This window comes from Melanotaenia boesemani, chromosome 11 (assembly GCF_017639745.1).
Source record: "Melanotaenia boesemani isolate fMelBoe1 chromosome 11, fMelBoe1.pri, whole genome shotgun sequence".
In the NCBI taxonomy this organism is placed as follows: Eukaryota; Metazoa; Chordata; class Actinopteri; order Atheriniformes; family Melanotaeniidae; genus Melanotaenia; species Melanotaenia boesemani.
This window is the reverse complement of record NC_055692.1, coordinates 2826133-2849982: the sequence shown is the minus strand read 5'-3', so window position 1 is coordinate 2849982 and position 23850 is coordinate 2826133. Positions and strand designations below refer to the sequence as shown.

The following is a 23850-nucleotide window of genomic DNA, read 5'->3' as shown; positions in this document are numbered from 1 at the left end:
TCATCCGTTACAGTCAGAATACACATTACAGAATACATCCATTACAGAATGGGGCGGACCATAAATACAGACCCTACACATGGTCCACAGGGTTCAGCATGGTCTTGCAATATTTTGTGATTGCTTTCCTACTTCAAGGTCCCTTCCACTCTGTAAATCTCATATTTTAAACCCTGTAAATACCCCCACGCTGCCTCCAACATACTGGACTGATGGGTATAAAGCTCTGTTCTCGCATCTTTTCGTTTGGTCTGTGTCACAAATTTTCTTCTGTGTGATACAACAACCTCAAACTTGGACTCATCTGTCCACAATAACTTAGTCTTCCAGTGTTTCTTTTTATTGACCAGTCTAAGACATGTCCAACTTTCTGTGACAGTGGACATTCTCAGATATTTCTTTTAATGCATAGATGTGCATCGAGGCCTCCAGCTCCGTCTTCTGTCCCTGTTAGAGCCAGTTTGTGCTGTAAACAGCACTGGAAGAGATTTCTTATGTTAGCCTTCCTCACTGAGCACAACACCAGACAGAAAATGTTTTGAGCCAAATAAACTGCTGATGCGTCAGGTACTGAAGGATGCCACGCCCCCTTATTAGTACCACAGTTTCAGGCATGCAAAATGGTTTTCTTATTATCATTTAGCCACATAATAAGGTTTAGCTGGATTAGGAGAAAAACCAGGAGACTGATGTTTAGGCCTGTCGCGATAACAAATTTTGCTGTGATAAATTTTCTAAGAAATTATTGCGATAAGTGATAACATTGCATAAAGTGATAATGTTGTCATTTTGAGACCATTTTCAACTAATATAATGACAATGTCATAATAATGCCATGAAAGTCCACCCTTTCAAAGATCAACAAACTTTAATTTCTAAAGAACATTTTACACTGAAACTGGAAGAAATTTTAAATAACAAAACAAAACAATAACTAGAACGGACTCAGTCTCATTAACAATAAATGACAAGCAAATGATAGAAAATAAAGTCTCTGTTCTGTAAACAAAACTGCGCTCCAAAAAATGTATTAAAAAAGTACCATTTTATTAAAAAAAACTAGAAAGAAAATATAAACTGCGCATCGTTGTGAAGCTGAAATATCTCCCTCATCGCTGCGTGTAAATGGTAAATGGTCCGTATTTATATAGCGCTTTACTGTACCTGGGATGATACCCAAAGCGCTTTACATTATACATCACATTCATCCATTCACACACACATTCACACACTGATGGCGGAAGCTGCCATGCAAGGCGCTCGACCACGACCCATCAGGAGCAATTAGGGGTTCGGTGTCTTGCCCAAGGACACCTCGACATGAACCCGACTTGGCCGAGGATGGAACCGGCAACCCTCGGGGTAAGAGATGACCGCTCTACCCTGCTGAGCCATGCCGCCCCGTGTCAGACTGATCTACGAGAGGTGAGTGAACCACAAGACGCTGCAACGCCGCGAAGCTGCGACGCCGCGAAGCTGCGACGCCGCGTGTTCTCCACATACGCCGGGACAACGGCACAAATGTAATGCGGCCCACTCAGAATCCTCCCGAACCTCTTGATCAGCCAGTATTGCTCTTGATGTGTACTTCAGCGTGAGAAATCGGAGGTTTAGTGTGAGAAGCCACTCAAATGCGTGAGTCTTACGGCCGATGCGTGAAAGTTGGCAGCCATGTAAACAAAGCGGCGTACCGGCTCGTACAGGTTTAGTGCTTCACCACCGTCTCCTGCTGCAACATGCTGCTGTCAAGTATGACATGAGAGAGATCACTCCACAAGAAACGACAGCATTCAGTCAAGATGCTCCACAGTGAAACCTGTTGTCATACACAGCCTATGGTAGAGTAAGAAAATAAATAAATAAATAAATTATCGTGGCGGGATGACTTATTGTGACAGCCCTACTGATGTAGCTCAATCTTTAGAAACCATCTGGTTTATTTTAATTGTTTGTGCAACGTAATATAATAATAATAATAATAATAATAATAATAATAATAATAATAATAATAATAATAATAATAATAAATTTTATTTCTAGGTGCCTTTCATGAGGTCACCTTACAGCCAAAGATGCATACAGTGAAATTAAATACAATAAGTTAGTTAAAAGAACAAGAGAAAACATTAAGAATTAACAACAGGACACAAGGGACGTGGGAGGATCATAGAGTTTGAAGGGAAGAGTTTTAGTTTGGAACTGAAGAGTGGAAGTGAGTCGATATTGCGGAGGTCAGGGGGAAGTGAGTTCCATAACTGGGGAGCAGAGCAACTGAAAGCTCTGCCCCCATGGAGGAGAGCCGTGAATGGGTACAGTGAGACAGGTGGAGGAAGAGGATCTAAGAGTGCGAACGGGTTTAGCTACATGGATGAGATCTGCGATATATGGAGGGGTGAGATTATAGATGGCCTTGTAAGTGAGTAGTAAGATTGTAAACTGAATGCGTATGAACTGGGAAACTGACGGAGTTGCTGCAGGACAGGTGTGGTGGGAAAGTGGAGTTCTGGTTATGACACGAGCAGATTCTGAACCAGTTGCAATCTGTGTAACGTTTTCTGAGGGAGACCAAATAAAAGAGAGTTGCAGTAATCTGGGCGAGACGTGACTAGACTAAGAACAAGGATGGAAGCAGAGTGGGGTGTGAGGGAGGAAGCGTGAATGGTTGGTATTAGGGAGATGAAAGCAGGCTGTACAGGTGATGTTATGACATGGGATGTAAAGGAAAGTGCTACCGAGGATGACACCCAGACTTTTGACCTGAGGGGAGGGAGGAATGACAGCGTTATCTATGACGGCAGTGAAACTGTGAGATTTGGAACCTATAAGAAGCATTTCAGTTTTTCCACCGTTTCATTTAAGAAAGTTGAATGTGAACCGGGACTTTATTTCATTAAGAGAAGGGATGAAGGTGGGAGAGCTGAATCAGGTAGAGCTGGGTCATCCGCGTAGCAATGGAAGTTGATAAGTTTCCGGACAATATGACCAAGGGGAAGCTTGTAAGTGAATAGCAGCGGCTCCAGGACTGAACCCTGGGGGACACCTGCAGCGAGTTGAACAAACTGAGTGAAGTCTGAGAGATATGATTTAAACCAGGTGAGGGGTGTGTGTATGATGCCAACACTGGAAAGTCTATCAAGAAGGATGGTGCGTGAAGTTGTGTCAAAGGATAGATAACGGACCAGAATCGGCTGCCAGAAGGAGATCATTACACAAGAAAACATTTTTTTTCTTTGAAAACCAAAGAAATTTGCAAGTGATCCCAAACTTTTAGCTGTGGTGTACATGACCTCCCTCAGAAGATAACAGAAGAAGTTAGAGAGGGAAATTATTTTCACAGTGCTGAAAAGGTGGTGCACGCCATAAATGATCTCCTGCTCTGAAAGCATGATTACCCACCAGATAAGATGATCCATTTTAATTAAAGCATTTCAGTCTGGTCTCCTTAACTCTTTATAAGATGAAACTAAGTACTGGAGGACTCACTTTGTCTCAGCAGCATCTTCCTCCACCATGTTGCCATCAGTCTCATCACTTATAGAAGTCGTCCCTGAGGACTTTTTGAGGTCGTCCATCCAATCAGAGACCTTCTTAAGGGCTCCCTCCACGGTGGACACCAGCGTCTGGACGGCCTCCAGCTCCTCTGGGGCTGGATAGATGCTGGCATGTTTGGCCATGACATGGCGGTCGTCATTTGCAAACGATCGGAGCGGCCTCTAAAGGACAACAGAAGACACAGAACAGCTCAGTCCTGCCTCGTTTCACTCCCATTCCCCTCCAGCTCTAACGTTCAGCAGGTAGCTGTAGCTCACATTAAGACCTCACATTCAGGTGAAACTGTAAAAACCCATTTTTATTTTCTTGCTTTGTTGTTTGCATTTTATTTAATAACTTTTGCAGCTCTTTGGTCAATACACATGATTTCTACATCCATGCTGCAAACATACACCCTTACACATGCAGCTTGATCTGCTGTTTTTAAGTAGATTTCACCCTCAGCTGCTTTCTGTAAACATACTGTGTTCCTAAAGCTCTGATGGAGGGAGTTTTAAAGGTCACGTGCAGCCAATAACAAGAAAACTGGCTTCATGGTTCAAAGAGGGATTATCATCATTATCATTCATCCTCCAACACAATCATCAAAGCGACGCTCGTGCTGGTTAATTACACAGAAAAGTCTGGAAACTTGCAGAAGGAAGCAGAGCGAATCCAAAGCAAACACGTTTCTTTGAACTCTGTTTTTAATTCAGACGCCTGCCGTTGTTTTCTTCAGCGTCAGAAACACGATGACGGCGTCACCTGAAGCGCCGTTCGCTGCTGCCTGCGTACAGCTGCTGCTACCTTACCTTTACATTTCTGATATGTCCGTAGGGACAGGTCCTCTGTGTGGACGCTCCTCCGTCCTCCTGCTGAGCATCATGAGGTGCTCTCAGTCCAAGGTTAAACGCCACATCTCTCAATCATCACTTCCTTTTCAACTCCCACTGCAAGCCCCCCTCCCTGCCTGCAGCATGTACGCACCCCTCATTAGTGAGTTATTTATGATGGTCTTTAATAATTCATGGCTGTGAAACTCTGGGGCTTGTGCTGCAGTTGTGAGGGTCATTCATCACATCCCAGCTAATCTCTGGCTCAACTGCCGGGAGCTGTGTAACAGCAAAGTGTGGCCCGCGTCAACAGTTATAACCCACAACCGTAGACACAAAACATTAACAAGATCTAAACGAAAGATTACGACTTTCACAGCACAGACGCACATCCTGGATCTCGCTGCTCTGTTTGTTGGGAGTTCAGCCTCGCAACGCAATTAGGAGATAACAACGTTCACCACTTTAATTAATTACACTCCGGTTTGGCCACAGAAGCCATTTGGTTTTATCTGACACACATATCAGGAATAATTTCTTTAACATTTACTTTTGTCTGTAACATCACTCAGGAGGATGAAAAGTGACACGCTGGCTTTAACCCTTAAAACTCTGCAAGATCACCGTCGCCCCGGAGTACCATCACTTATAATATCACCAGCGTCTCAGGAGCGGTGGTGTGTAGCTCTGTGGGGTAAATGTGATGGATAGCTACCCTTTAGCTGATCTACCGAAGTTTTCTAGCATTTCTATCCTGTTCAGGAGGTTTACAATCCAGCCACTAAATGTAGTTTTATTCAGAGACTCTATCTGGTAAATCCACAATGATCCATGATAACAGCATTATTTATCACATTTCACCATAAAAACATCACCATCACTACTATGTTGCTAAGAGACCTCTATTTAGACCTGGACATGATGATGAAGCCACTTCCTGTCAGACTTTCCACCAATCAGACTGACAGTCAATCTAACGGGAGGCGTGGCGAACTGGATATAAAAAGGTCTTTTTATTTCTGAAAGGCTTCTGTTGTGTGTTTTAAAGTAACTGCTCTGCTGCTGTCTTGGCCAGGAAACTCTCAGAAAAGCGATTTTAATATTAATGAGGCTCATCTGGTTAAAAGAAGGTTAAATTACATAAAAATATACACATATTTATTTTGTTATACTTCTCTGTGCAATGCCAAAGTTTTTTTTATTCTTATACTACTTTACAATTCTCATGAGAAGGAAAGTTCATTCTTATCTGATCTGCTGCAGTGAAACAAATAAAAAAAAAAGGGTGCGATATTGTCATATATAATTTTGGTCACACTGCCCAGCAATACATCTACAATTAGTCCAAATAAATACTTGTTTTGTTTACTTGTATGTGTGATTATTATGGCTGTTTGAGGTGTAGTCTGTCTAAGTATAGCCGGACGTCCTGGTGGATGAAGCTAAAACATTAGCTCAAGTTGAAATTAGCTCAACTATTGCATTGTTGTCAGCTCGTTGCCTAGCAACCACAAACTCAAGTAAAAAAAGAAAGTACTACAGCTTTTAAATCTAGCCCCGTCTGGTCAGTTAACAGAGAACGATGCTAACCAACCAACATTTAGGGATTTACAGACCTTCATCTTGTTGGGAGAAACAAATTAATTTGTATTTTACTTAGTCTCACTTCTAAATACCTCCACACACACCACTGGAAAGCCAAGAGTCTTGCAATGTGAATGATGTTTATTATTCTAGGCTACAATCATAACATCTGGGTTTTAGGCGGAAATTACGTAATGCACCTTTAAAAGTAAACCTTCAATCCAACATGGTGTCTCTTTAAAACTGACGGCGCAAGAAGTTTCCAGATTGGCTGGTTAACTCGATGAGTCCATGTTCCTGGTTTTTAATTAAACTATTGTATTTCCTTTGTTTAAAACCTCTTTTCTAAGTGGTTTTCTCTGAAATCTTGTCTAGTTCAGATCGGATCCCTGCACCAAAACTGTTCAAAGGAACATCAGCAAGGGTCCAGTGAAAAAAGTTGGTTCACAACAAGTTTTATCCAAAAACCCATTTTTGGTGATTTTAAGAGGTTATTGAAGTTACTACTGAAAACTCTGACATGATTGCACATTTTATCATAAAATCTTTGGCTCACTGTCTTTTTATGACAGAACGAGAACGGAGGTGACCTTCGTCAGCTTCATGATTTCAATGAGTGGAAAATCCAAAGACAAGCCGAACACGAGGGATTTTCCAGCAATGATGCAGAAGCACCGAGACGGACGTGACGTCGTGTGAACGCCAGTGATGGTTTGTGTGTTAATGACTCAGAAGCATTAACAGACATGAACAGGAGGCTCACCATGTCCAGGCAGGGTGGGGGTGGGGGTGGGGGGTTAGGTGAGGACCAGAGTCCCGTCACTCATCATCTTCATGCAGTCAAATGTCTTCCAGCTGTCAGCCTCCCAAGTCGCTGTGGAGAAACAAAAAGAAACGACACATCCTCACTTTAAACTGTTTACCATAAACATTTAGATGACACAGGTGCATGCATTCGTTGCCATGGTGATGCAGTTTTAATCTTTGTATTTGTACAGTTTGATGCCAGCGATGTGGGTGATCTGGGATTTAAGGCTTACTCTAAGCTGCTCTGAATAAACATCAGCTAAATTCTTCCAATGTGGGGTTCCATTATGAGTCCTAAATGATAATCCCAGATGTCTGATTTACAGCTATTGTGCTTCATTTTTCACAAATACCATGTGTGATGTTGTTTCTCAGCACCTGCAAACTACAGCAGACGTCCAGACAAAGGAAGCAAACCTGCAGATCCACAATGACTGTAACGCGATTACAAAACTGCAGCTTTTCATTTGCTAAGAGGCCTCCAGGCCCCAGGGATCATAACCTGGAAGTGATTCACTTCTCATTAGTGACCGAGATGAACCGATGATCTATAAATAACAGCATGCAGCCACTTTTAAAGCTTTGACAATGAATAATAACAAACTTTCTAAAGCAGCAGCAGTTTCCTCTCAGTCACCCAAGAAAGTCTGGAACCAGACTCCTCCAGAACATGAACGGTTCTTCTGAACATGAACGGTTCTTCTGAACATGAACGGTTCTTCTGAACATGAAGACTCCTCCAGAACATGAACGGTTCTTCTGAACATGAACGGTTCTTCTGAACATGAGGACTCCTCCAGAACATGAACGGTTCTTCTGAACATGACCAGTTTGCCAAAACATGAACAGTTCTTCTGAACATGAACGGTTCTTCTGAACATGAAGGCTCCTCCAGAACATGAACGATTCTCCAGAACATGACCGGTTCTTCAAAACATGAACAGTTCTTCTGAACATGAACGGTTCTTCTGAACACGAAGGCTCCTCCAGAACATGAACGATTCTCCAGAACATGACCGGTTCTCCAAAACATGAACAGTTCTTCTGAACATGAACGGTTCTTCTGAACATGAAGACTCCTCCAGAACATGACCAGTTCGCCAAAACATGAACAGTTCTTCTGAACATGAACGGTTCTTCTGAACATGAAGGCTTCTCCAGAACATGAACGATTCTCCAGAACATGACCGGTTCTCCAAAACATGAACAGTTCTTCTGAATATGAACAGTTCTTCTGAACATGAACAGTTCTCCATAACATAAACAACTGGACCCCAACTCTCCAGGTATCTATTTGAATGGATCTGATGGGGTCTGATTCCCACAGAACATTCAGGTCCCAAAGAAAAGAACCCCAAACATGGAGGAAACTGAACCATTCTGAGAAGGTTCTGGTCCACAACCTAACTGGTCACACGAAGAGGACTCAGACATGTGACTGTAACGTTAAATTCAGGGATCACCAACTCCAGACCTCTTGGACCAGTGTCCTGCGGATTTTAGATGTTTCTCTGCTCCAACACACCTGACTCAAATTAAGAGGCTTGAGCAGAACTTGAAAAAAAGCTGTTGGAGAACCATTTTGTTCAATCAGGTGTGCTGCAGAAGGGAAACCAGCATTCCTGCAGCACCTAAATGCAACATGTACGCGTGAAGCTGTGAGTCTCTAAACCCTTCATGCACTAGTAAACTGATCTGTGGATGAATGTGGTTTTGTACATGAGCACCAGGCGACTTGTGCACACGTATAAAATGATGAACTAGTGGACCCGATTGGATGATGATTAGCACTCAGATATCAGTATGAATTTCTTGTAAGAGAGGAGTAACATCTGTCATTCTTCAGATTAACGAGGAGCTGAAATTTCTTAATGAAAAACTTTTCTTGATCAAGAACTGCCACTAAGAAGAGAACTTTGTGTTTAGATGTCTGAACATGATTTGAGAGGATCCTTTAATTTTTTATCCTATCTTTAACCAGCAAAGTCCCGTTTAGATCACAGACCTCTTTTTCAAGGGAATCCTGGCCAAGAAAAGCACCAGCACAACCCACAAACGAGATAATCACAAAAAAAGTTTCAAATGAAGATAATCAATGTGTTCTAAAGCTAATCAATCCTGGAGCAGAAAATGTCACCATGTTCTGTATCTTGCACTTTTCTATCTTGTTGCAACTTCATTAATGTCAGATTCTGGAGAGGAACTTCACCTCCAGGCTACCAAGCGTGAAATTAAATAATGAAAAATGCTCTATGAATGAATTAACATGGTAATCTTTTCAACTCACCATGAACAGCTTCCCTCTGCCTAATCCGAAGGAAACTCCTGTATAACAACCTGTGAGCGATTCTGGAGCCTGAAGATGCAGGTACACATGTAGCAGAAGTCTGAAGCTCCTCCTTCTACTAAACGGTGGAAAAGTCTTCAGAAAACATACATTTTTTATATTTCTGTTCACAGCAGCCATACTGTACTGTAATCTTTTAAGGTGGATTTCATCAATCGTTTTCTGAGCGGTGAGTTTAATAGAAGCTCCTCCTTCTTTGTAACACTTCACCAAAAGTGGAGGCAGCTCCTTCATTTTTTTAGAGATACTCAGGGCAGCATTTCTTTTCTTGGACAACTTTGGTGTCTCTCTCGGTCTCTAGACCGTCGCCAACTTCCTACCAATTCAGGACCTGAGAGATGCAGCTGGACCTTTAGTTGATCCATCTACTCTTGGCCGAAGCCTCATCGGAATTGGTCGCCATGGAAACATGGCTGTCAAGAAGCCATTCTTACGGAGGAGAAACAGGGAGAAAAGGCTGAGGTACGTCACATGACACAAGAACTGGACTGGAGATCAGTCGCAAGAGGTCTGACGGTGGGATGGATCCTCCGCAGAACCCAGACCTCAAAGTTATTGAAGCAGGGTGGGATCATCTGGACAGAGAATGGGACAAAAAAAAGAGCACTGGAAAGTCCTTCAAGGATCCTGGAGATTATTCCAGAAGACTACAGCTGTGGATTTGTGGGAACTAGTTTAAATATATTAGCAATTAATCAGGTGTCCAATGTAGAGCTCAGTAGAGAGGCAGAGAGGATAAAAAAATCTATTTAAATTAATCCATTATTGTTTCATAAAACTCAAGTTGCATAAAATCATTCAAAAACAAATTTAACCAATGAAAGTCAGACACTGTTTTTCAACCATGCTTCGACAGAATTATTTAAAAAAATAAACTCATGAAACAGGCCTGGACAAAAAATGATGGTACCATTAACTTAATATTTTGTTACACAACCTTTTGAGGCAACGACTGCAATCAAAGGATTCCTGTAACTTTTAATGAGACTTCTGCACATCTCAGCAGGTATTTTGATCCACTCCTCATAAGCAAACTGCTCCAGTTGTCTCAGGTTTGAAGGGAGCCTTTTCCAGACGGCATGTTTCAGCTCCTTCCAAAGATGCTCAATAGGATTTAGCTCAGGACTCATAGAAGCCACTTTAGAATAGTCCATGTTTTCCTCTTAGCCATTCTTGGTGTTTTTAGCTGTGTTTTGGGTCATTGTCCTGTTGTAAGACCCATGACCTGCGACTGAGACCAAGCTTTCTGACACTGGCCAGCACATTTCTCTCTAGAATCTCTTGATAGTCTTGAGATTTCATTGTACCTGCACAGATTCAAGACACCCTGTGCCAGATGCAGCAAAGCATCCCAGAACATAACAGAACCTCCTCCATGTTCCACAGTAGGGACGGTGTTCTTTTCTTCATATGCTTCATTTTTCTGTCTGGAAACATAGAACTCAAAAAGTTCCATTTTTGTCTCATCTGTCCATAGGACATTCTCCCAGAAGCTTTGTGACTTGTCAGCATGTAGTTTGTCTTTTTTATGGTTTGTTTTTAACAATGGTTCCTCCTTGGTCGTCTCCCATTAAGTCCACTTTGGCCCAAACAAGGACGGATGATGCGATCTGACACTGATGTTCCTTCAGCTCTAAGTTCACCTTTAATCTCTTTAGAAGTTTTTCTGGGCTCTTTTGTTACCATTCGTATTATCCGTCTCTTTGGTTTGTCATCAGTTTTCCTCCTGCGGCCACGTCCAGGGAGGTTGGCTACAGTCCCATGGATCTTACATTTCTGAATAACATGTGCAACTGTAGCCACAGGAACATCAAGCTGCTTGGAGATGGTCTTATAGCCTTTACCTTTAACATGCTGGTCTATAATTTTCTTTCTAATCTCCTGAGACAACTCTTTCCTTTGCTTCCTCTGGTCCATGTTGAGTGTGGTACACACCATGTCACCAAACAGCACAGTGACTACCTGTAGCCTATATATAGACCCACTGACTGGTTACAAGCTTGTAGACACCTGTGATGCTAATTAGTGGACACACCTTGGATTAACATGTACCTTTCATCACATTATTTTCAGTCTTTTCTAGGGGTACCATCGTTTTTGTTCAGGCCTGTTTCATGAGTTTATTTTTTTAAGTAATTATGCTGAGGCATGGCTGAAAAGCAACGTCTGACTTTCACTGGTTAAATTTCATAGAATTTTTATTTATTATTACTTTTGTCAGATTCAAGTTATTCCTGTGACCATTGTGAGTTTTTCTATCATTAACCGAAGGGGACCAACAATTTTGTCCACGTTGTGTACGTACTCCGAAAAAAATCCAATAATGGACTGGTAAATGTAGACAACCTTCTTTTAAATATCGTATTGCAGAAGTTCATGTGACACGTCAGATCAGATTATTACAGTAATCTGATTACTCCCAGACATCTGATTTTGATGGCTATGTAAACGGGCTCAGTGTTTTTTTTTAGTTATCTGAGAATCTTTTTTAATATTTAAGAATAATTGCGGTTGTTACATAAATATCTGTAAATGGATTAATATCGGATCGAAGTCTGGTTTTCCTTAACTAAGCTATCATTTATTATGAACTGGCTCGAACTGACATGTGTGTAAAGCCCTGAGATGACACTGTTGTGAAGTGGAGCTATACAAATAAAGCTGAATTGAGCTGAATTGAATTTATATCAAACTGATCCAGGAAATTTGTGGTGATATCCAGTCCTAATCTAAGGATAGTTAAAGTTCAATTAAAAACATTAATTACGCGGCACCACTGGGGGAAACTAATGAGTAAACGTTGGTATTAGTCTTAAAGGTCTCTTATATAATTTTCCAAGGAAGAGCTTTGGAAAGTCCTTCAAGAATCCTGGAAAACTATTCCTGAAGTCTCCTTAGATCAACTGTCTTTGTTTCCTGGACCACTTTAATTCTGCTGCTATGAAACAGTTTTAATGTCATCAACACATTAATTAAATTACTGTGGATATTTTTCCACCATTAAATGCATTAGATGCCACTGCCGCTGCCCACACAGACAAACTAATTAAAACTGAGTGGGAACGTGTGGTGTGACGGCATGGTGGTCGCGCTGCTGCTGCAGAACATCTCAGGGGAGAAGAAGTACCGAGCTGAGCAACGATTAGATTCGCCGTCACCTTGACCTTGTTTTCAGCAGCTGATGCTGTTCGATGCTGCAGCTCTCCTTTTATTATCCACTAAAATAAACACACGGCACAACCATGTCAAACGTAGATCAATATGACAACAACAAGATGAGCTCTCAGATTTCACCTCCAGCTTCTTCTCTAAAAGTCCCCAAACACACAACTTCAAAGCTTTCCCGGCTGCTCAATAATGGAGGCCGTTTCTACAAAAGTCCAGGAAGGCAACACATGAATGTTAACGAGGTTCAGTTTCACACTGAGATGATGCTTAGCTGCTACAGGATGGAGGCTGATGAGGCATCTCTGCTCTGATCTGACACCTCTCTGGGAAGAAAATCTCACTCAGATAACATGAGTGATGGATTAACTGAGGGGAAGAAAAGATGGACGCCAGAGGACGGTGAGGCGGTTCTGCAGGCGTGCAGGGTGGAAGGTCATGGATCACTTTACGTCCATTTAAGAGACAAACTAGCAGAGACATTCCTGAGACTGTTTCATGGAGCTGCAGTCAATAAATCACCTTCATGTCGGCAGCTTCTCACCTGTTAAAAACACAGAAATGTTCCATGGTTTCTTTCTCTATACATCTCTATAGCAACAACCAAACCAGAAGACAGCTAGACAGAAACAGACTGATCTGTTTGTTGTTAAAGATAAAGACCAAGCCACATCACCCGTCCGTCCATCCGTCCATCCATCCATCCATCCATCCACCCGTCCATCTATCCATCCGTCCGTCCGTCCGTCCATCCACCTGTCCATCCGTCCATCCGTCCGTCCGTCCTTCCTCTGCTATTCCATGTTATCCTGATCATATTTCTCTCTCACTTCTCCATGTTTAAAACCAGAAACAGGAAGTAAAGCTGATCACCTGACTGATCGTCCGATCCCTGGTCTGGTTTTATTATTTTCTGATTGCGTTTTACCAACTTATTTAATGATGACTTATTTAAACACATTTAGTTTCTGAAACAGGACAGGATGTAAACCATCTTTAAGTGTGAGTATTAATGGAGAATGTTTGTGACTGTGGACACAGTTGTAGTTCTTGATGAGCACTCTCACGGGGAGGGTGATCTAGTGTACACATTTTCAGTAGTAGACCCCAGCTCTCATTGGGTGTTCCAGCCATTACAACTATACACTCCTGGCTGAGGAAGGCCTTACTGGGGTGATCAAGTCCCAGCTGTGTGTCCTCTAAACCAGAGGCCCAGGTTGCCTTTTCAGCTGCCTCTGACACTGCAGGGTTTCCCCTACATAGCCCAAAGAGTATTGCAGTGCCACAGACCCAACGCCAAGTACCACAGATTCCAGATTATTTTTGTAATAAAATTAAGGCTGCCAAAAATAACATGTTAATGGCAGCAACTAATTTAAAGTGTAACCCCACCCCCTACTTTCTACATAATTCCACCCACTGCCGAATTTGAAAAATGCCTGAAACTGCAGGGTTGGGTGGGAGGTGTGGGGTGATCAGCGGGTGGAGAGTGGGAGGGTCGGGATACACAGGCAGAAATGATTGACAGACAGCAGCTCAGCTCACTGGCAAGATCCAAAGTGAGATTCACAAAGCATCTACGCCACAGAGCGTCTTTGAGGTGGAAGACTTTCCCTCCTGAACCTCCTCAGCTACACATGAACCAGGAGGTCCTGAACGTATCAGTGTGAGCCGTTAGCGCTGTTAGCTGCCTGTTAGCTGCCTGTCAGCAGCTCTGGAGACTCGCGGCAGGTTGTGGCAGCTGCAGGAAGAGCTGCTAGAAGTTGCTGCTGCTACGATTTGAGCTGTGAGGACCCATCTATCTGCATCTGGAGGGAGGGGCTGTGGGGTTTTTTAAATTTTCTCATGATGTATAGAAGCACCAGTAAAGCTCTAAATCACGAAGAACAAAACCTGGTTTTACCCTGTAGGGGGCGTTATGAGCCATTTTTTGACCCACAAAATCCTGGCAATGAGTTCATAACTCGCTTATTCTGCAGGGTGGCAGCAATAATACTAAGGACTTGATTATGACGCCAGGTGTACCATCCCTGGGTGAGGCCAAATTTACACCCTGTCAATATGTGTTTGAGAGAATCTAGTCTGGAGCAGAGGGTACATCCTGGATCTTCACCAAACCACTGACACAGGTGTTGGAAGGAAATCACATGTAGCTCTGATGCAGAAGCTGATTCGCTTCACCTCTATGCCTCACAGATCCTTTCAGGTGATCCTCCTCTTCCCCACACTCTCCCATCGTGTCCACTGTCCGTTTGCTGAGGGAAGCTAATTTGGTCGACTGCTACTCCTTCCTGGTGGTGTATCTCATTTTCCACCATTATCCTCTGTTCTTGTGCCTTTGCATTGCTCCAGGCTGGCTGCCTAGGTGTTAAGCCAAGACCTCCTCTGCCTTGCTGGACTTGCCCCAGTATGTCTGCATGCTTGAGAGCCGTTATTGCCTCTTCCACTGCATTGGCTGGTTGCCTTTTGCAGCCTGTCACCAGGGTTGGTACGTTTCTACTCACTGCTACATCTTTAGATTCATTCAGTGTCATTTCTAGCCTTACTCTGGCACACTTGAACTCATCTGTAAGACTCTGAAAGGCAATTTGAAGGTGCAATATCAGTAGAGGGCAATGATATTGAGGCAGCATGGAACTCCAAGCCATCTTTTGATATATCCTGTCATTCCTCACTCCAGACTTTCCACCGTTGAGCTGATGTTTTCCTCCATTTTTCTTTAGCAGCCAGAGTGGTGATGTCATCCATATACGCCCTGAGAAGAGGGAGGGGTACTGCAGAATTTAGCGCAGTCCGTCCACTACCCATTTTCAGGGTACAAAAGCGAGGGGTGAGATGGTGCATCCTGCCATGATACCAATCTCCAGAATTTGCCAGGAGGTGATAAACTCAGAGGTGGTAAAGCAAAACTGCACGTCTTAATAATAATAAAACTTTACCAGAGTCGTAGCCGTGGTTGGAACGTGAAAGAATCTGAATGCAACCCACAAGAGTCCATGGGGCACCGATCCACAGGCGTTAGCAAGGTCCGGGAAGACTATGTGGAGATCTCTTTTACTCAACTTTGCGGTTTCAATTTGTTGCCAGATCCTGCTAGAATGCTCCGATCAGCCAAGAACACTGATTCCTGCCGTCTGTACAGATGTGCCAATGTACTGATTTCTTTCAAGGCATTCTGACATCCTTCTAGCCATGACGCTGAAGAAGATTTCACCCTCAATGTTGAGCAAAGATATTGGTTGGAACTGGTTGATGTTCTCTGCCTCCTTCCCTTTGGTATCAAGATGCCTCCTGCCCTCCCTTTATTTATATTCTTTGCATTATTCATGAACTTATTTTAATATGTAACCCATGCCTTTCATATATGTTGACAATGTTTAGATCCATCTACACATGCTGTTCGGGTTTTCGGTGATGAATCTAATTGACAACAAAGTGTATTAGGCAAGGCAAATTTATTTGTATAGCACATACAAGACAATTCAAAGTGCTTTACATAAAACATAAAAACATTACAACAAGGTGCAGGGAAAGAAAAAAAAGAAAAACAAAGATTAAAAAAGATTAAATTGATTACATAAAAACAGCAGGAAAAAGCTCAGATAACAAAATAGAGTTAAGATTTCAGCGTAAGAGACTATTAGACTCACTGACTCACACCTCAACCAGCGCTTGCATACTGCCATCACATCTAACAAACCATCCTTCAGTGGGCTGTAAAAGGGCAAGAGATGCATTACCTCACATTAAAAGGGGACTCAACACCTGACTGTGATGCATGAAGCTGAGCATCTGATCCTGTACCTGTGTTTCCTGGTTCAGATGAAGCCATTTGGCTTTTTTGTTTGTATGTTTTTGTTTTAATAAACAAAAATATTTCTGAACTATTCTGCTGGTTTGCACTGTGCAATTCATGTGTTCATGTTAAATCAGTCATTACATTTTACATATCTTTCACACTAAAAGAGCTGAAATATGTTTTATTTTTCAAAATGTGTTAATACTTTGATAAAAAAAAAAAAAAGGTTCCAGCTATGCAATTAAAATTATTCAGAATATATATAGCTGAATTGAAATGCATCAAAATATGAGCACGAGCTATCAGCCTTTTTCAAAGTTAGCTAATTTTATATGACGAATGTAGTTTGTTAACTGGACCCCGACTTCTTTTCACTTTCCAAATTTGGCCCTCAGTCATATCAAGTTGAGTATCCCTGCTGTACACTATGCCGGCTACACCTTTCACAGCAGGGGTACTTTTTTAAACACAACACCGGGCGTCCTATGACCGCTTTGGTACGAGGGACGAGTCTACAGCAGCACAGCTGCTAATTGATCAGACTTTATAAGCTTTCACGTCAGTCTCCATGCTTGATTTGTCTCTGGTCACTTTTTTGAGAATGGGTTGCTAGAGGGGTCTGAATACTAGCTATAACAAAATATTTGCTAAATTGGGAACTGTGTATGCAGCAGTGGACCTACTGCCAGCATTTTTCCAGATTCACCTTCGGATGCAGCAGAAATGCACGTCATTCTGAACTCAGGACAAAATAGAGCATAATACAGCAAAACTGTTCTAATAATAATCGTTTTTATCGATACCACTGTTTTGAAAGGAACACTGGATATACTACACAGCCGTGGACCACCCTGGTACTAAAGTGGCCGGTCTGTGTATAAAGCCGTTTATTCCATCATCATAAATTCTCCATGTGATCTCATTTTCCTTTAACCTTTCATGTCTCTGTAGAAAGGAGCTGATTAAATTCAGATAATAATGAAAACAGCGATGACTTTTTGAGGACGTTGACGGTGGTGCAGGAGAGGCAGATGGTGAGCTCAGCGTGAGACACAAAGATGAAGCTGATTTAAAGGCAGGAGAGGCGGAGGGGAGAAGTTTTCTCCCAGCAAAAAGGCAGATTTCAGCTATTTATTCCTCATAAGTTGTGTTTATTTTCACAGCCTTTACTCAGAGACAACAGAAAACCTGAGTGAGAATAAAAACAGTCGTGTTCCATTTCATCTTATTTCCACATTAAACTGTGAAAGTAAAATCAGGTTCTGTTGGATGTTACGGATGTAAAACACAAACAGACTCTGTTACTTCTGAAGGTTATTTATAACCGACTGCTAGAAATAAAGACTGGACTCCCTGTAGTGGGGTTGTGGGGGGACTGAGACAATAATATGATGAAGAAATCATCCTCCTGATTTAAATCTATCATGTATCAAACATCTGTAACACAGCCACCAAATTATTACTAAATTATTAATTAATCTGTTTTTTCAGTAAATATAATTATAGCTATGATGTATTTTAGAGGTACTTTGCATAATTTAATGTCCTCATTTAGCAGCATGAAGCATGTTTATGTCATCAGCTCTTATTTTACGTCACCCAGAGTTTATAACACATCAGACCAGCTTTACTTTTACACTCTTCCTGAGCTCATGTGCAGGTTTTTTAGGATGTGAACAGAATAAAGTTTCTTTCCCAGACCTCCTCTCTGTGAATCCTGAATCACATCCCAGTTTACGAGGCTAATTTTAAAATGCAGCAGTGTAGTAGAGGGCTCCGGTCCAGCCCGCCTTCATTCACATCCAGGAACCCTGCATCAGCTGGCAGCTTTATTATTTCTATTAACAGGTAACTATACCTGCACATGTATTAACCAGCTACAGACAGAACAAACAGAAATGATTGTTTGGTAAAATAAAACATTACTTTTCTAAAGAAAAGTTTTTTAATAAAACATGTAATTCTTACATCAACCCCCATCAGGAGCTCTGAGGAGGAGGAAGTTTTTCCTACTGGGAAAATAAGTCCTGGTTCATACCGAGGCAAACACATAACAGGTAAAGGTGGTACGTTTCAGAAATCAGAGCTAAAGACACTGCAGTTATTATGCATCTAAATTCTTCTTGTTTAATCCTCTCAGTTCAAACGAGTCATTTCTACTGCAGCCTCAAACATCATTATTCCTGGATTGTTTCAGATCAATAAAGAATCAAACAAATCAAATAGAAGATTTAATTTGTTCTGCATCTTAGAAAACAAGGTTTGTATTTTTTGCTCGTTCAGATTCCTGATCAACGTGAGTTCCTAAATCCACTCAGATGCTCGGGATGGTCTGAGAACTGTACAAAACTGACATCAAAGCTGTGGTGTGTCGCAGCTTTCACATCCTCACTCTGAATCTACTTTCAGCCAGCTGAGCCTCCACAACAGCCTGAAAGGCATCCCAAGCCCAGAGCAAACCCATAAACACACCATAAAAGACGAGGAAAGTTGAGCTTTTATGTCCTCGACTGAGAAGATAAAAGCTGCAGCTCTGCCAGGTTGTGTGGCTTGTGATGCAATCCTAAACTCCACTGAGTGTCTCGTCTTGAGCATCACGGTCCACTAATGGCATTCATTAATGCAGGTCTGCATGCACGGCCCTCATCTTGGACTCAACTTCACTCTCAGCTCACGTAGTTTCCCAACACTCCTCCTGCAGAGTGAAATAAATGAGAATGAAACAACCTGCTTCTTTAACCTGATCAGCTGCACCTCAGCGGTGACTCACTTTTCCAGATTTCACCGGAGTTTTACGGCTCAACTTACTGTTTCTGATGCTGAGAGGAGGATCAATGAGGAGGAGGATCTTTATGTCATCCCTGGTCTGATCTGACGGGTCTACATGCACTTTGAAAATATGAATGTCCACGTTTACCAGTCCATTATCGGATTTATTATGGAGTACATTCGTGGTGACGTCACTTCCTGTTAATTTCAAAACCTATGCTGTTTTTGAAAAATGATAGCCCATGGTCTTAGCGTTAGCTGCTAATGTGAGAGCCTACAGTGTTAGCATTACCTGCTAATGTGAGAGCCCACGGTCTTAGCGTTAGCTGCTAATGTGGGAGCCTACAGTGTTAGCGTTAGCTGTTAATGTAAGAGCCTACAGTCTTAGCTTTAGCTGCTAATGTGGGAGCCTACAGTGTTAGCGTTAGCTGCTAATGTAAGAGCCTACAGTCTTAGCGTTTGCTGCTAATGTGGGAGCCTACAGTGTTAGCGTTTGCTGCTAATGTGGGAGCCTACAGTTTTAGCGTTAGCTGCTAATGTGGGAGCCTACAGTTTTAGCGTTAGCTGCTAATGTCAGAGCCTACAGTCTTAGCGTTTGCTGCTAATGTGGGAGCCTACAGTGTTAGCGTTAGCTGCTAATGTGGGAGGTAATAAGATGCTAAATAGTTTACGGGTGAATGTGATCCAGCGGTGAAAGGAAACATCTTAATGTGGCATCATCTCAGAGAGAGAAGCTGATTGGTGTCTTGTCACATTGGTGAACATAATCAACCAAAATCCATTTATCCTCCTTACTGATGACGTTTCTGACAGTTTTCCAGCCTTACATTTAAAATTTTATATCATCAGGTGTCCAGGAACAAAGTCATTATGAGTGCTTATTTAAAGATCTGGCTTTGGGAACATGTTGAGTAACATCCTGGCCTGTGTATAGAGGCTCCGGCTCCTCGGTCCCGCTGGCCCAGGTTCGGGTCCCGGCCAGGGACCCTTTGTTGCATGTCCTTCCCCACCCTGTCTGACCCCTTTCCTGTCCAGCTACTGTCAAATAAAGGCCACAAAAAATAAAGAACATTAATGTGGCCTTATCTCGGTGAGAGAAGCTGATCTTGGATGGAAGCAGCAGGAAGTCACAGCAGAGCCGGTCACGTGAAAAAATTCATCTCCATGTTTATGAGAATTTGAACTGAATGGGTTATTAAACAGCTCTCAGTCCGGCCTTAATGAAACCAGGACCTGATCCTCAGGGAAACAAACCAGTCCCCAACCCAAACACAAGCAGTCTGCACACACAACTCATCCCCAAGACGTCAGTCCGTCCTGAGGCCGCTGAGCTCCGCCGTCAGGCTCATGTTACAGTTTCTATTTACATTCCTCAGGCTCGGAGGAGCCACCTGCTCCAGGCAGTTTTCTCCGCTCGCCGGGTAAACCGGATCCGGCTCAGACCTCCACCTGTGACGTGTGACGGAGGTTTATCAGGTTCAGGCAGAATCTCTGTACGTCGTTTCCTCTGGTTCCCAAACAGGAAGATGATCTTCTGCCGAGCACAAACACAGCGGCTGCCAGTGAAACTCTAAAACCCTGAGCAGGTAACCGGAGCCGGAGCGTCTTCAGATTCACTTCCAGTTCTTCCTCATTTAGCTGGAACGGTCCCATAACGAGCAGCGATGTCCGAGCAGAGCTGGCCGGACAGATCACCACTTTCCTGGTTTAAACCAGTCTCCATCCTCATCATCACTGTTCCCACTGTGGAATCATCTTCAGACCAGCACCCCTAAACCAGCGAGTCCATTTAGGTTTTAGTTCAGGTTCCACATCCAGCACCATCTGGTCTCCGGTGGTCGGACCAGGAAAACGACCACATCAGAACCTCGAAATCATAAAAACTCCACATTTTCCTCTTTTACTGTAAATACGTGTGAAAAACATTATAAGATGTTTACATTTAACCCTCAATGTATTAATTCCATCATTTAGATAAAAAACTAAATCTTGTATAAAAATAACAAAAAGCAGGTAAACACACCTGATGGCTGAGTCCCTCCGTTTTAGAAGAAAGCAGCTTCACAGCTTAAACTTCTTCCTTTTAACTAAGAAATCATCAAAGTTTCATCTTCCTCATAAATATCTGATTTTATTACATTAACGTTTAAATTAAGATTCACAGGAAACACGAGACACTTAAAAAGCAGCTTTTACAGTTTTTAAGACAAACGCTTCCAGAAAGAAGCCTCCCAAGGCCTGGTCCTGGTCCAGGTCCAAGGCCAGGTCCAAGGCCTGGTCCTGGTCCAAGGCCAGGTCCTGGTCCAGGTCCTGGTCCAGGTCCAAGGCCTGGTCCTGGTCCAAGGCCAGGTCCTGGTCCAGGTCCTGGTCCAGGTCCAAGGCCTGGTCCTGGTCCTGGTCCAAGGCCAGGTCCTGGTCCTGGTCCAAGGCCAGGTCCTGGTCCAGGTCCAAGGCCAGGTCCAGGTCCATGGCCAGGTCCTGGTCCTGGTCCAAGGTCAGGTCCTGGTCCAGGTCCAGGTCCAGGTACTGGTCCAAGCCAGGTCCTGGTCCTGGTCCAAGGCCAGGTCCTGGTCCAGGTCCAAGGTCAGGTCCAAGGCCAGGTCCAAGGCCAGGTCCTGGTCCAGGTCCAAGGCCAGGTCCAAGGCCTGGTCCTGGTCCAAGGCCAGGTCCAAGGCCTGGTCCTGGTCCAAGGCCAGGTCCTGGTCCAGGTCCTGGTCCAGGTCCAAGGCCTGGTCCTGGTCCAAGGCCAGGTCCTGGTCCAGGTCCTGGTCCAGGTCCAAGGCCTGGTCCTGGTCCAAGGCCAGGTCCTGGTCCAGGTCCAAGGCCAGGTCCAGGTCCATGGCCAGGTCCTGGTCCTGGTCCAAGGTCAGGTCCTGGTCCAGGTCCAGGTACTGGTCCAAGCCAGGTCCTGGTCCTGGTCCAAGGCCAGGTCCTGGTCCAGGTCCAAGGTCAGGTCCATGTCCAAGGCCAGGTCCAAGGCCAGGTCCTGGTCCAAGGCCAGGTCCTGGTCCAGGTCCAGGTAGAGGTCCAGATCCAGGTACAGGTCCAGTTCCTGGTCCTGGTCCAAGGCCAGGGCCTGTACCCTGGTCCAGGTAGAGGTCCAGGTCCAGGTAGAGGTCCAGATCCAGGTAGAGGTCCAGGTACAGGTACATGCCCTGGTCCAGGTACAGGTCCTGGTCCAGGTACAGGCCCTGGTCCAAGTAGAGGTCCAGGTCCTGGTCCTGGTCCAGGTACAAGTACATGCCCTGGTCTAGGTACATGCTCTGGTCCAGGTACAGGCCCTGGTCCAGGTAGAGGTCCAGGTGCAGGTACATGCCCTGGTCCAGGTACATGCCCTGGTCCAGGTACAGGCCCTGGTCCAGGTAGAGGTCCAGGTACAGGTCCAGGTCCAGGTCCAGGTCCAGGTAGAGGTCCTGGAGCCTTTTATGGGTTTTCTCTGAGAGAAATCCAGCTGAGCTGTAGGACTGATTTATTGTTTATCTGAACGACGTTTGTTTAGTTTCGTTGGCACCAAAAGATGGAAGAAAACTAGAATCTCTAAGAAGCTTTGGTGCGATTTTACACATTTATAGTGACGTTAATGCAGAACAATCCGGATTATTTATCTGATAATAATAAATAAAAGAGCACATCTCTAATCTAAAAGGACAAAACCAACTTAAAAGACCTTCAGAAAGTCTGAGGAAGTGTTGATAAAGACTTAAAACCACGTCTGGCTCCTTGAAGTCTGACGGCTCTTCACTCTGAGCTCATCTTCATCATTTATCCTCCTGGAAAACCAGCTGGAGCAGATTTAATCCAGAAAACGGAAAAACCTGCCAACTATTGATAAAGAAACCCACGAGCTCATATCTGATGATCAATCAGTGATCAGATGATCAGTAACTGGGTCCAGTTTGTCCTCATCTTCCTGTTCCAGTGAGCAGGTCTGGACTGAAGATCTGGAAGACGACAGGTAGAACCGGGCCACCGGGGCGGCTCCGGTGGGCGGTTGGAGGTCTGGACCGGAACATTTAACCGGACATTTACGGTCTTACCGGCAGGTGGATACTTCATAAGTCGCACATCTAACAGAAGACAAAGGCTCGAAGCTGGCCGGAGAAAAGTTAACGGAACAGTCCGGGACGGTTCAACCCGAAAAACTGGCACCAAAAGCGGACACTTACCTGTACGGAGAGTCCGATCGCCGGAAGCCCCGCCACTCAGCGCGTGCACAGCCGTTAAAAGCAGTTTCAGATATTTTTCCCGGTGTCCCGTCAGCGTAGTTTAACCCTCTCCGGTGGCAGGTCGTATCCGGACCGCAGCTCGCGATGTGGAGTTGAAGCCGCAGGCGGCAGAAACGGTAACGGTGCTCGCGACGGCGGCGGTCTGCGTTCAGCCCGCTGTCAGCGCACAGTGCAGCGGGGGGTGGCAGAGGCTGAGGCCGCGCATGCGTACAGCAGCGGCTGCTGCAAAGACAAAGATGTTCTATTAACAGGCTGCTTCACTCAACCCCAAAATTAACAACCGTTTCAGTTTGCAAATAATCCAATTATTAAATAAAAATATCATATTTTCTTGTGGATTCCATTTTTCTTTCTCATATTCCCAATAAGTCAAAAACATATCAGATGCTGGAACTGAGATATTTTAGCATTTATTGGAAATTATGAGCTGATTCTGAATCTTGTGACAGCAACATGTCTGTAAAAAGTGGTTTTAGAGTTCATTCCGCCTTCATGAGTGTCGGAGGATTAACCATATATTTTAATGCCATCGTGAAAGATGCTTTCTCTTGTTTTAGCCCTTTGGATTGAAGCCAGATGGATTTTTGTTTCCACATATTAGAAATAAGCCATGAACTCATGTCAGACTCTGTTTCAGCCATTTATCTGGAATAAATGGACTCCTACACAGACTTGTACTCAACCTGAAAGCTGCAGCATCTGGATCAGGCTTGACTGTTGTGTTAAATGTTGTTTTGTCTAGTCTTGGATGGGTTGTACTGAAAACATGAATTTCCCTGCAAGGGATTA

General features: G+C 43.7%; 1 protein-coding gene across 2 annotated transcripts in view; it reads right to left on the bottom strand.

Annotated features, from left to right (window-relative positions):
* The window catches only part of LOC121648652 (spermatid perinuclear RNA-binding protein-like), a 52259-nt gene extending 29018 nt beyond the window's left edge, over positions 1-23241 (bottom strand). For both annotated transcript variants that reach the window (XM_041998901.1, XM_041998902.1), the window contains exons 1-3: positions 23002-23241; positions 6712-6822; positions 3484-3713 (exon numbers count right to left, since the gene is read on the bottom strand). In XM_041998901.1, the coding sequence (XP_041854835.1) occupies positions 3484-3713; positions 6712-6714 (233 nt within the window). In that variant the 5' untranslated portion in view covers positions 6715-6822; positions 23002-23241. The remainder of the gene's footprint in view (positions 1-3483; positions 3714-6711; positions 6823-23001) is intronic.
* Between the last annotated feature and the right edge of the window lie 609 nt (positions 23242-23850).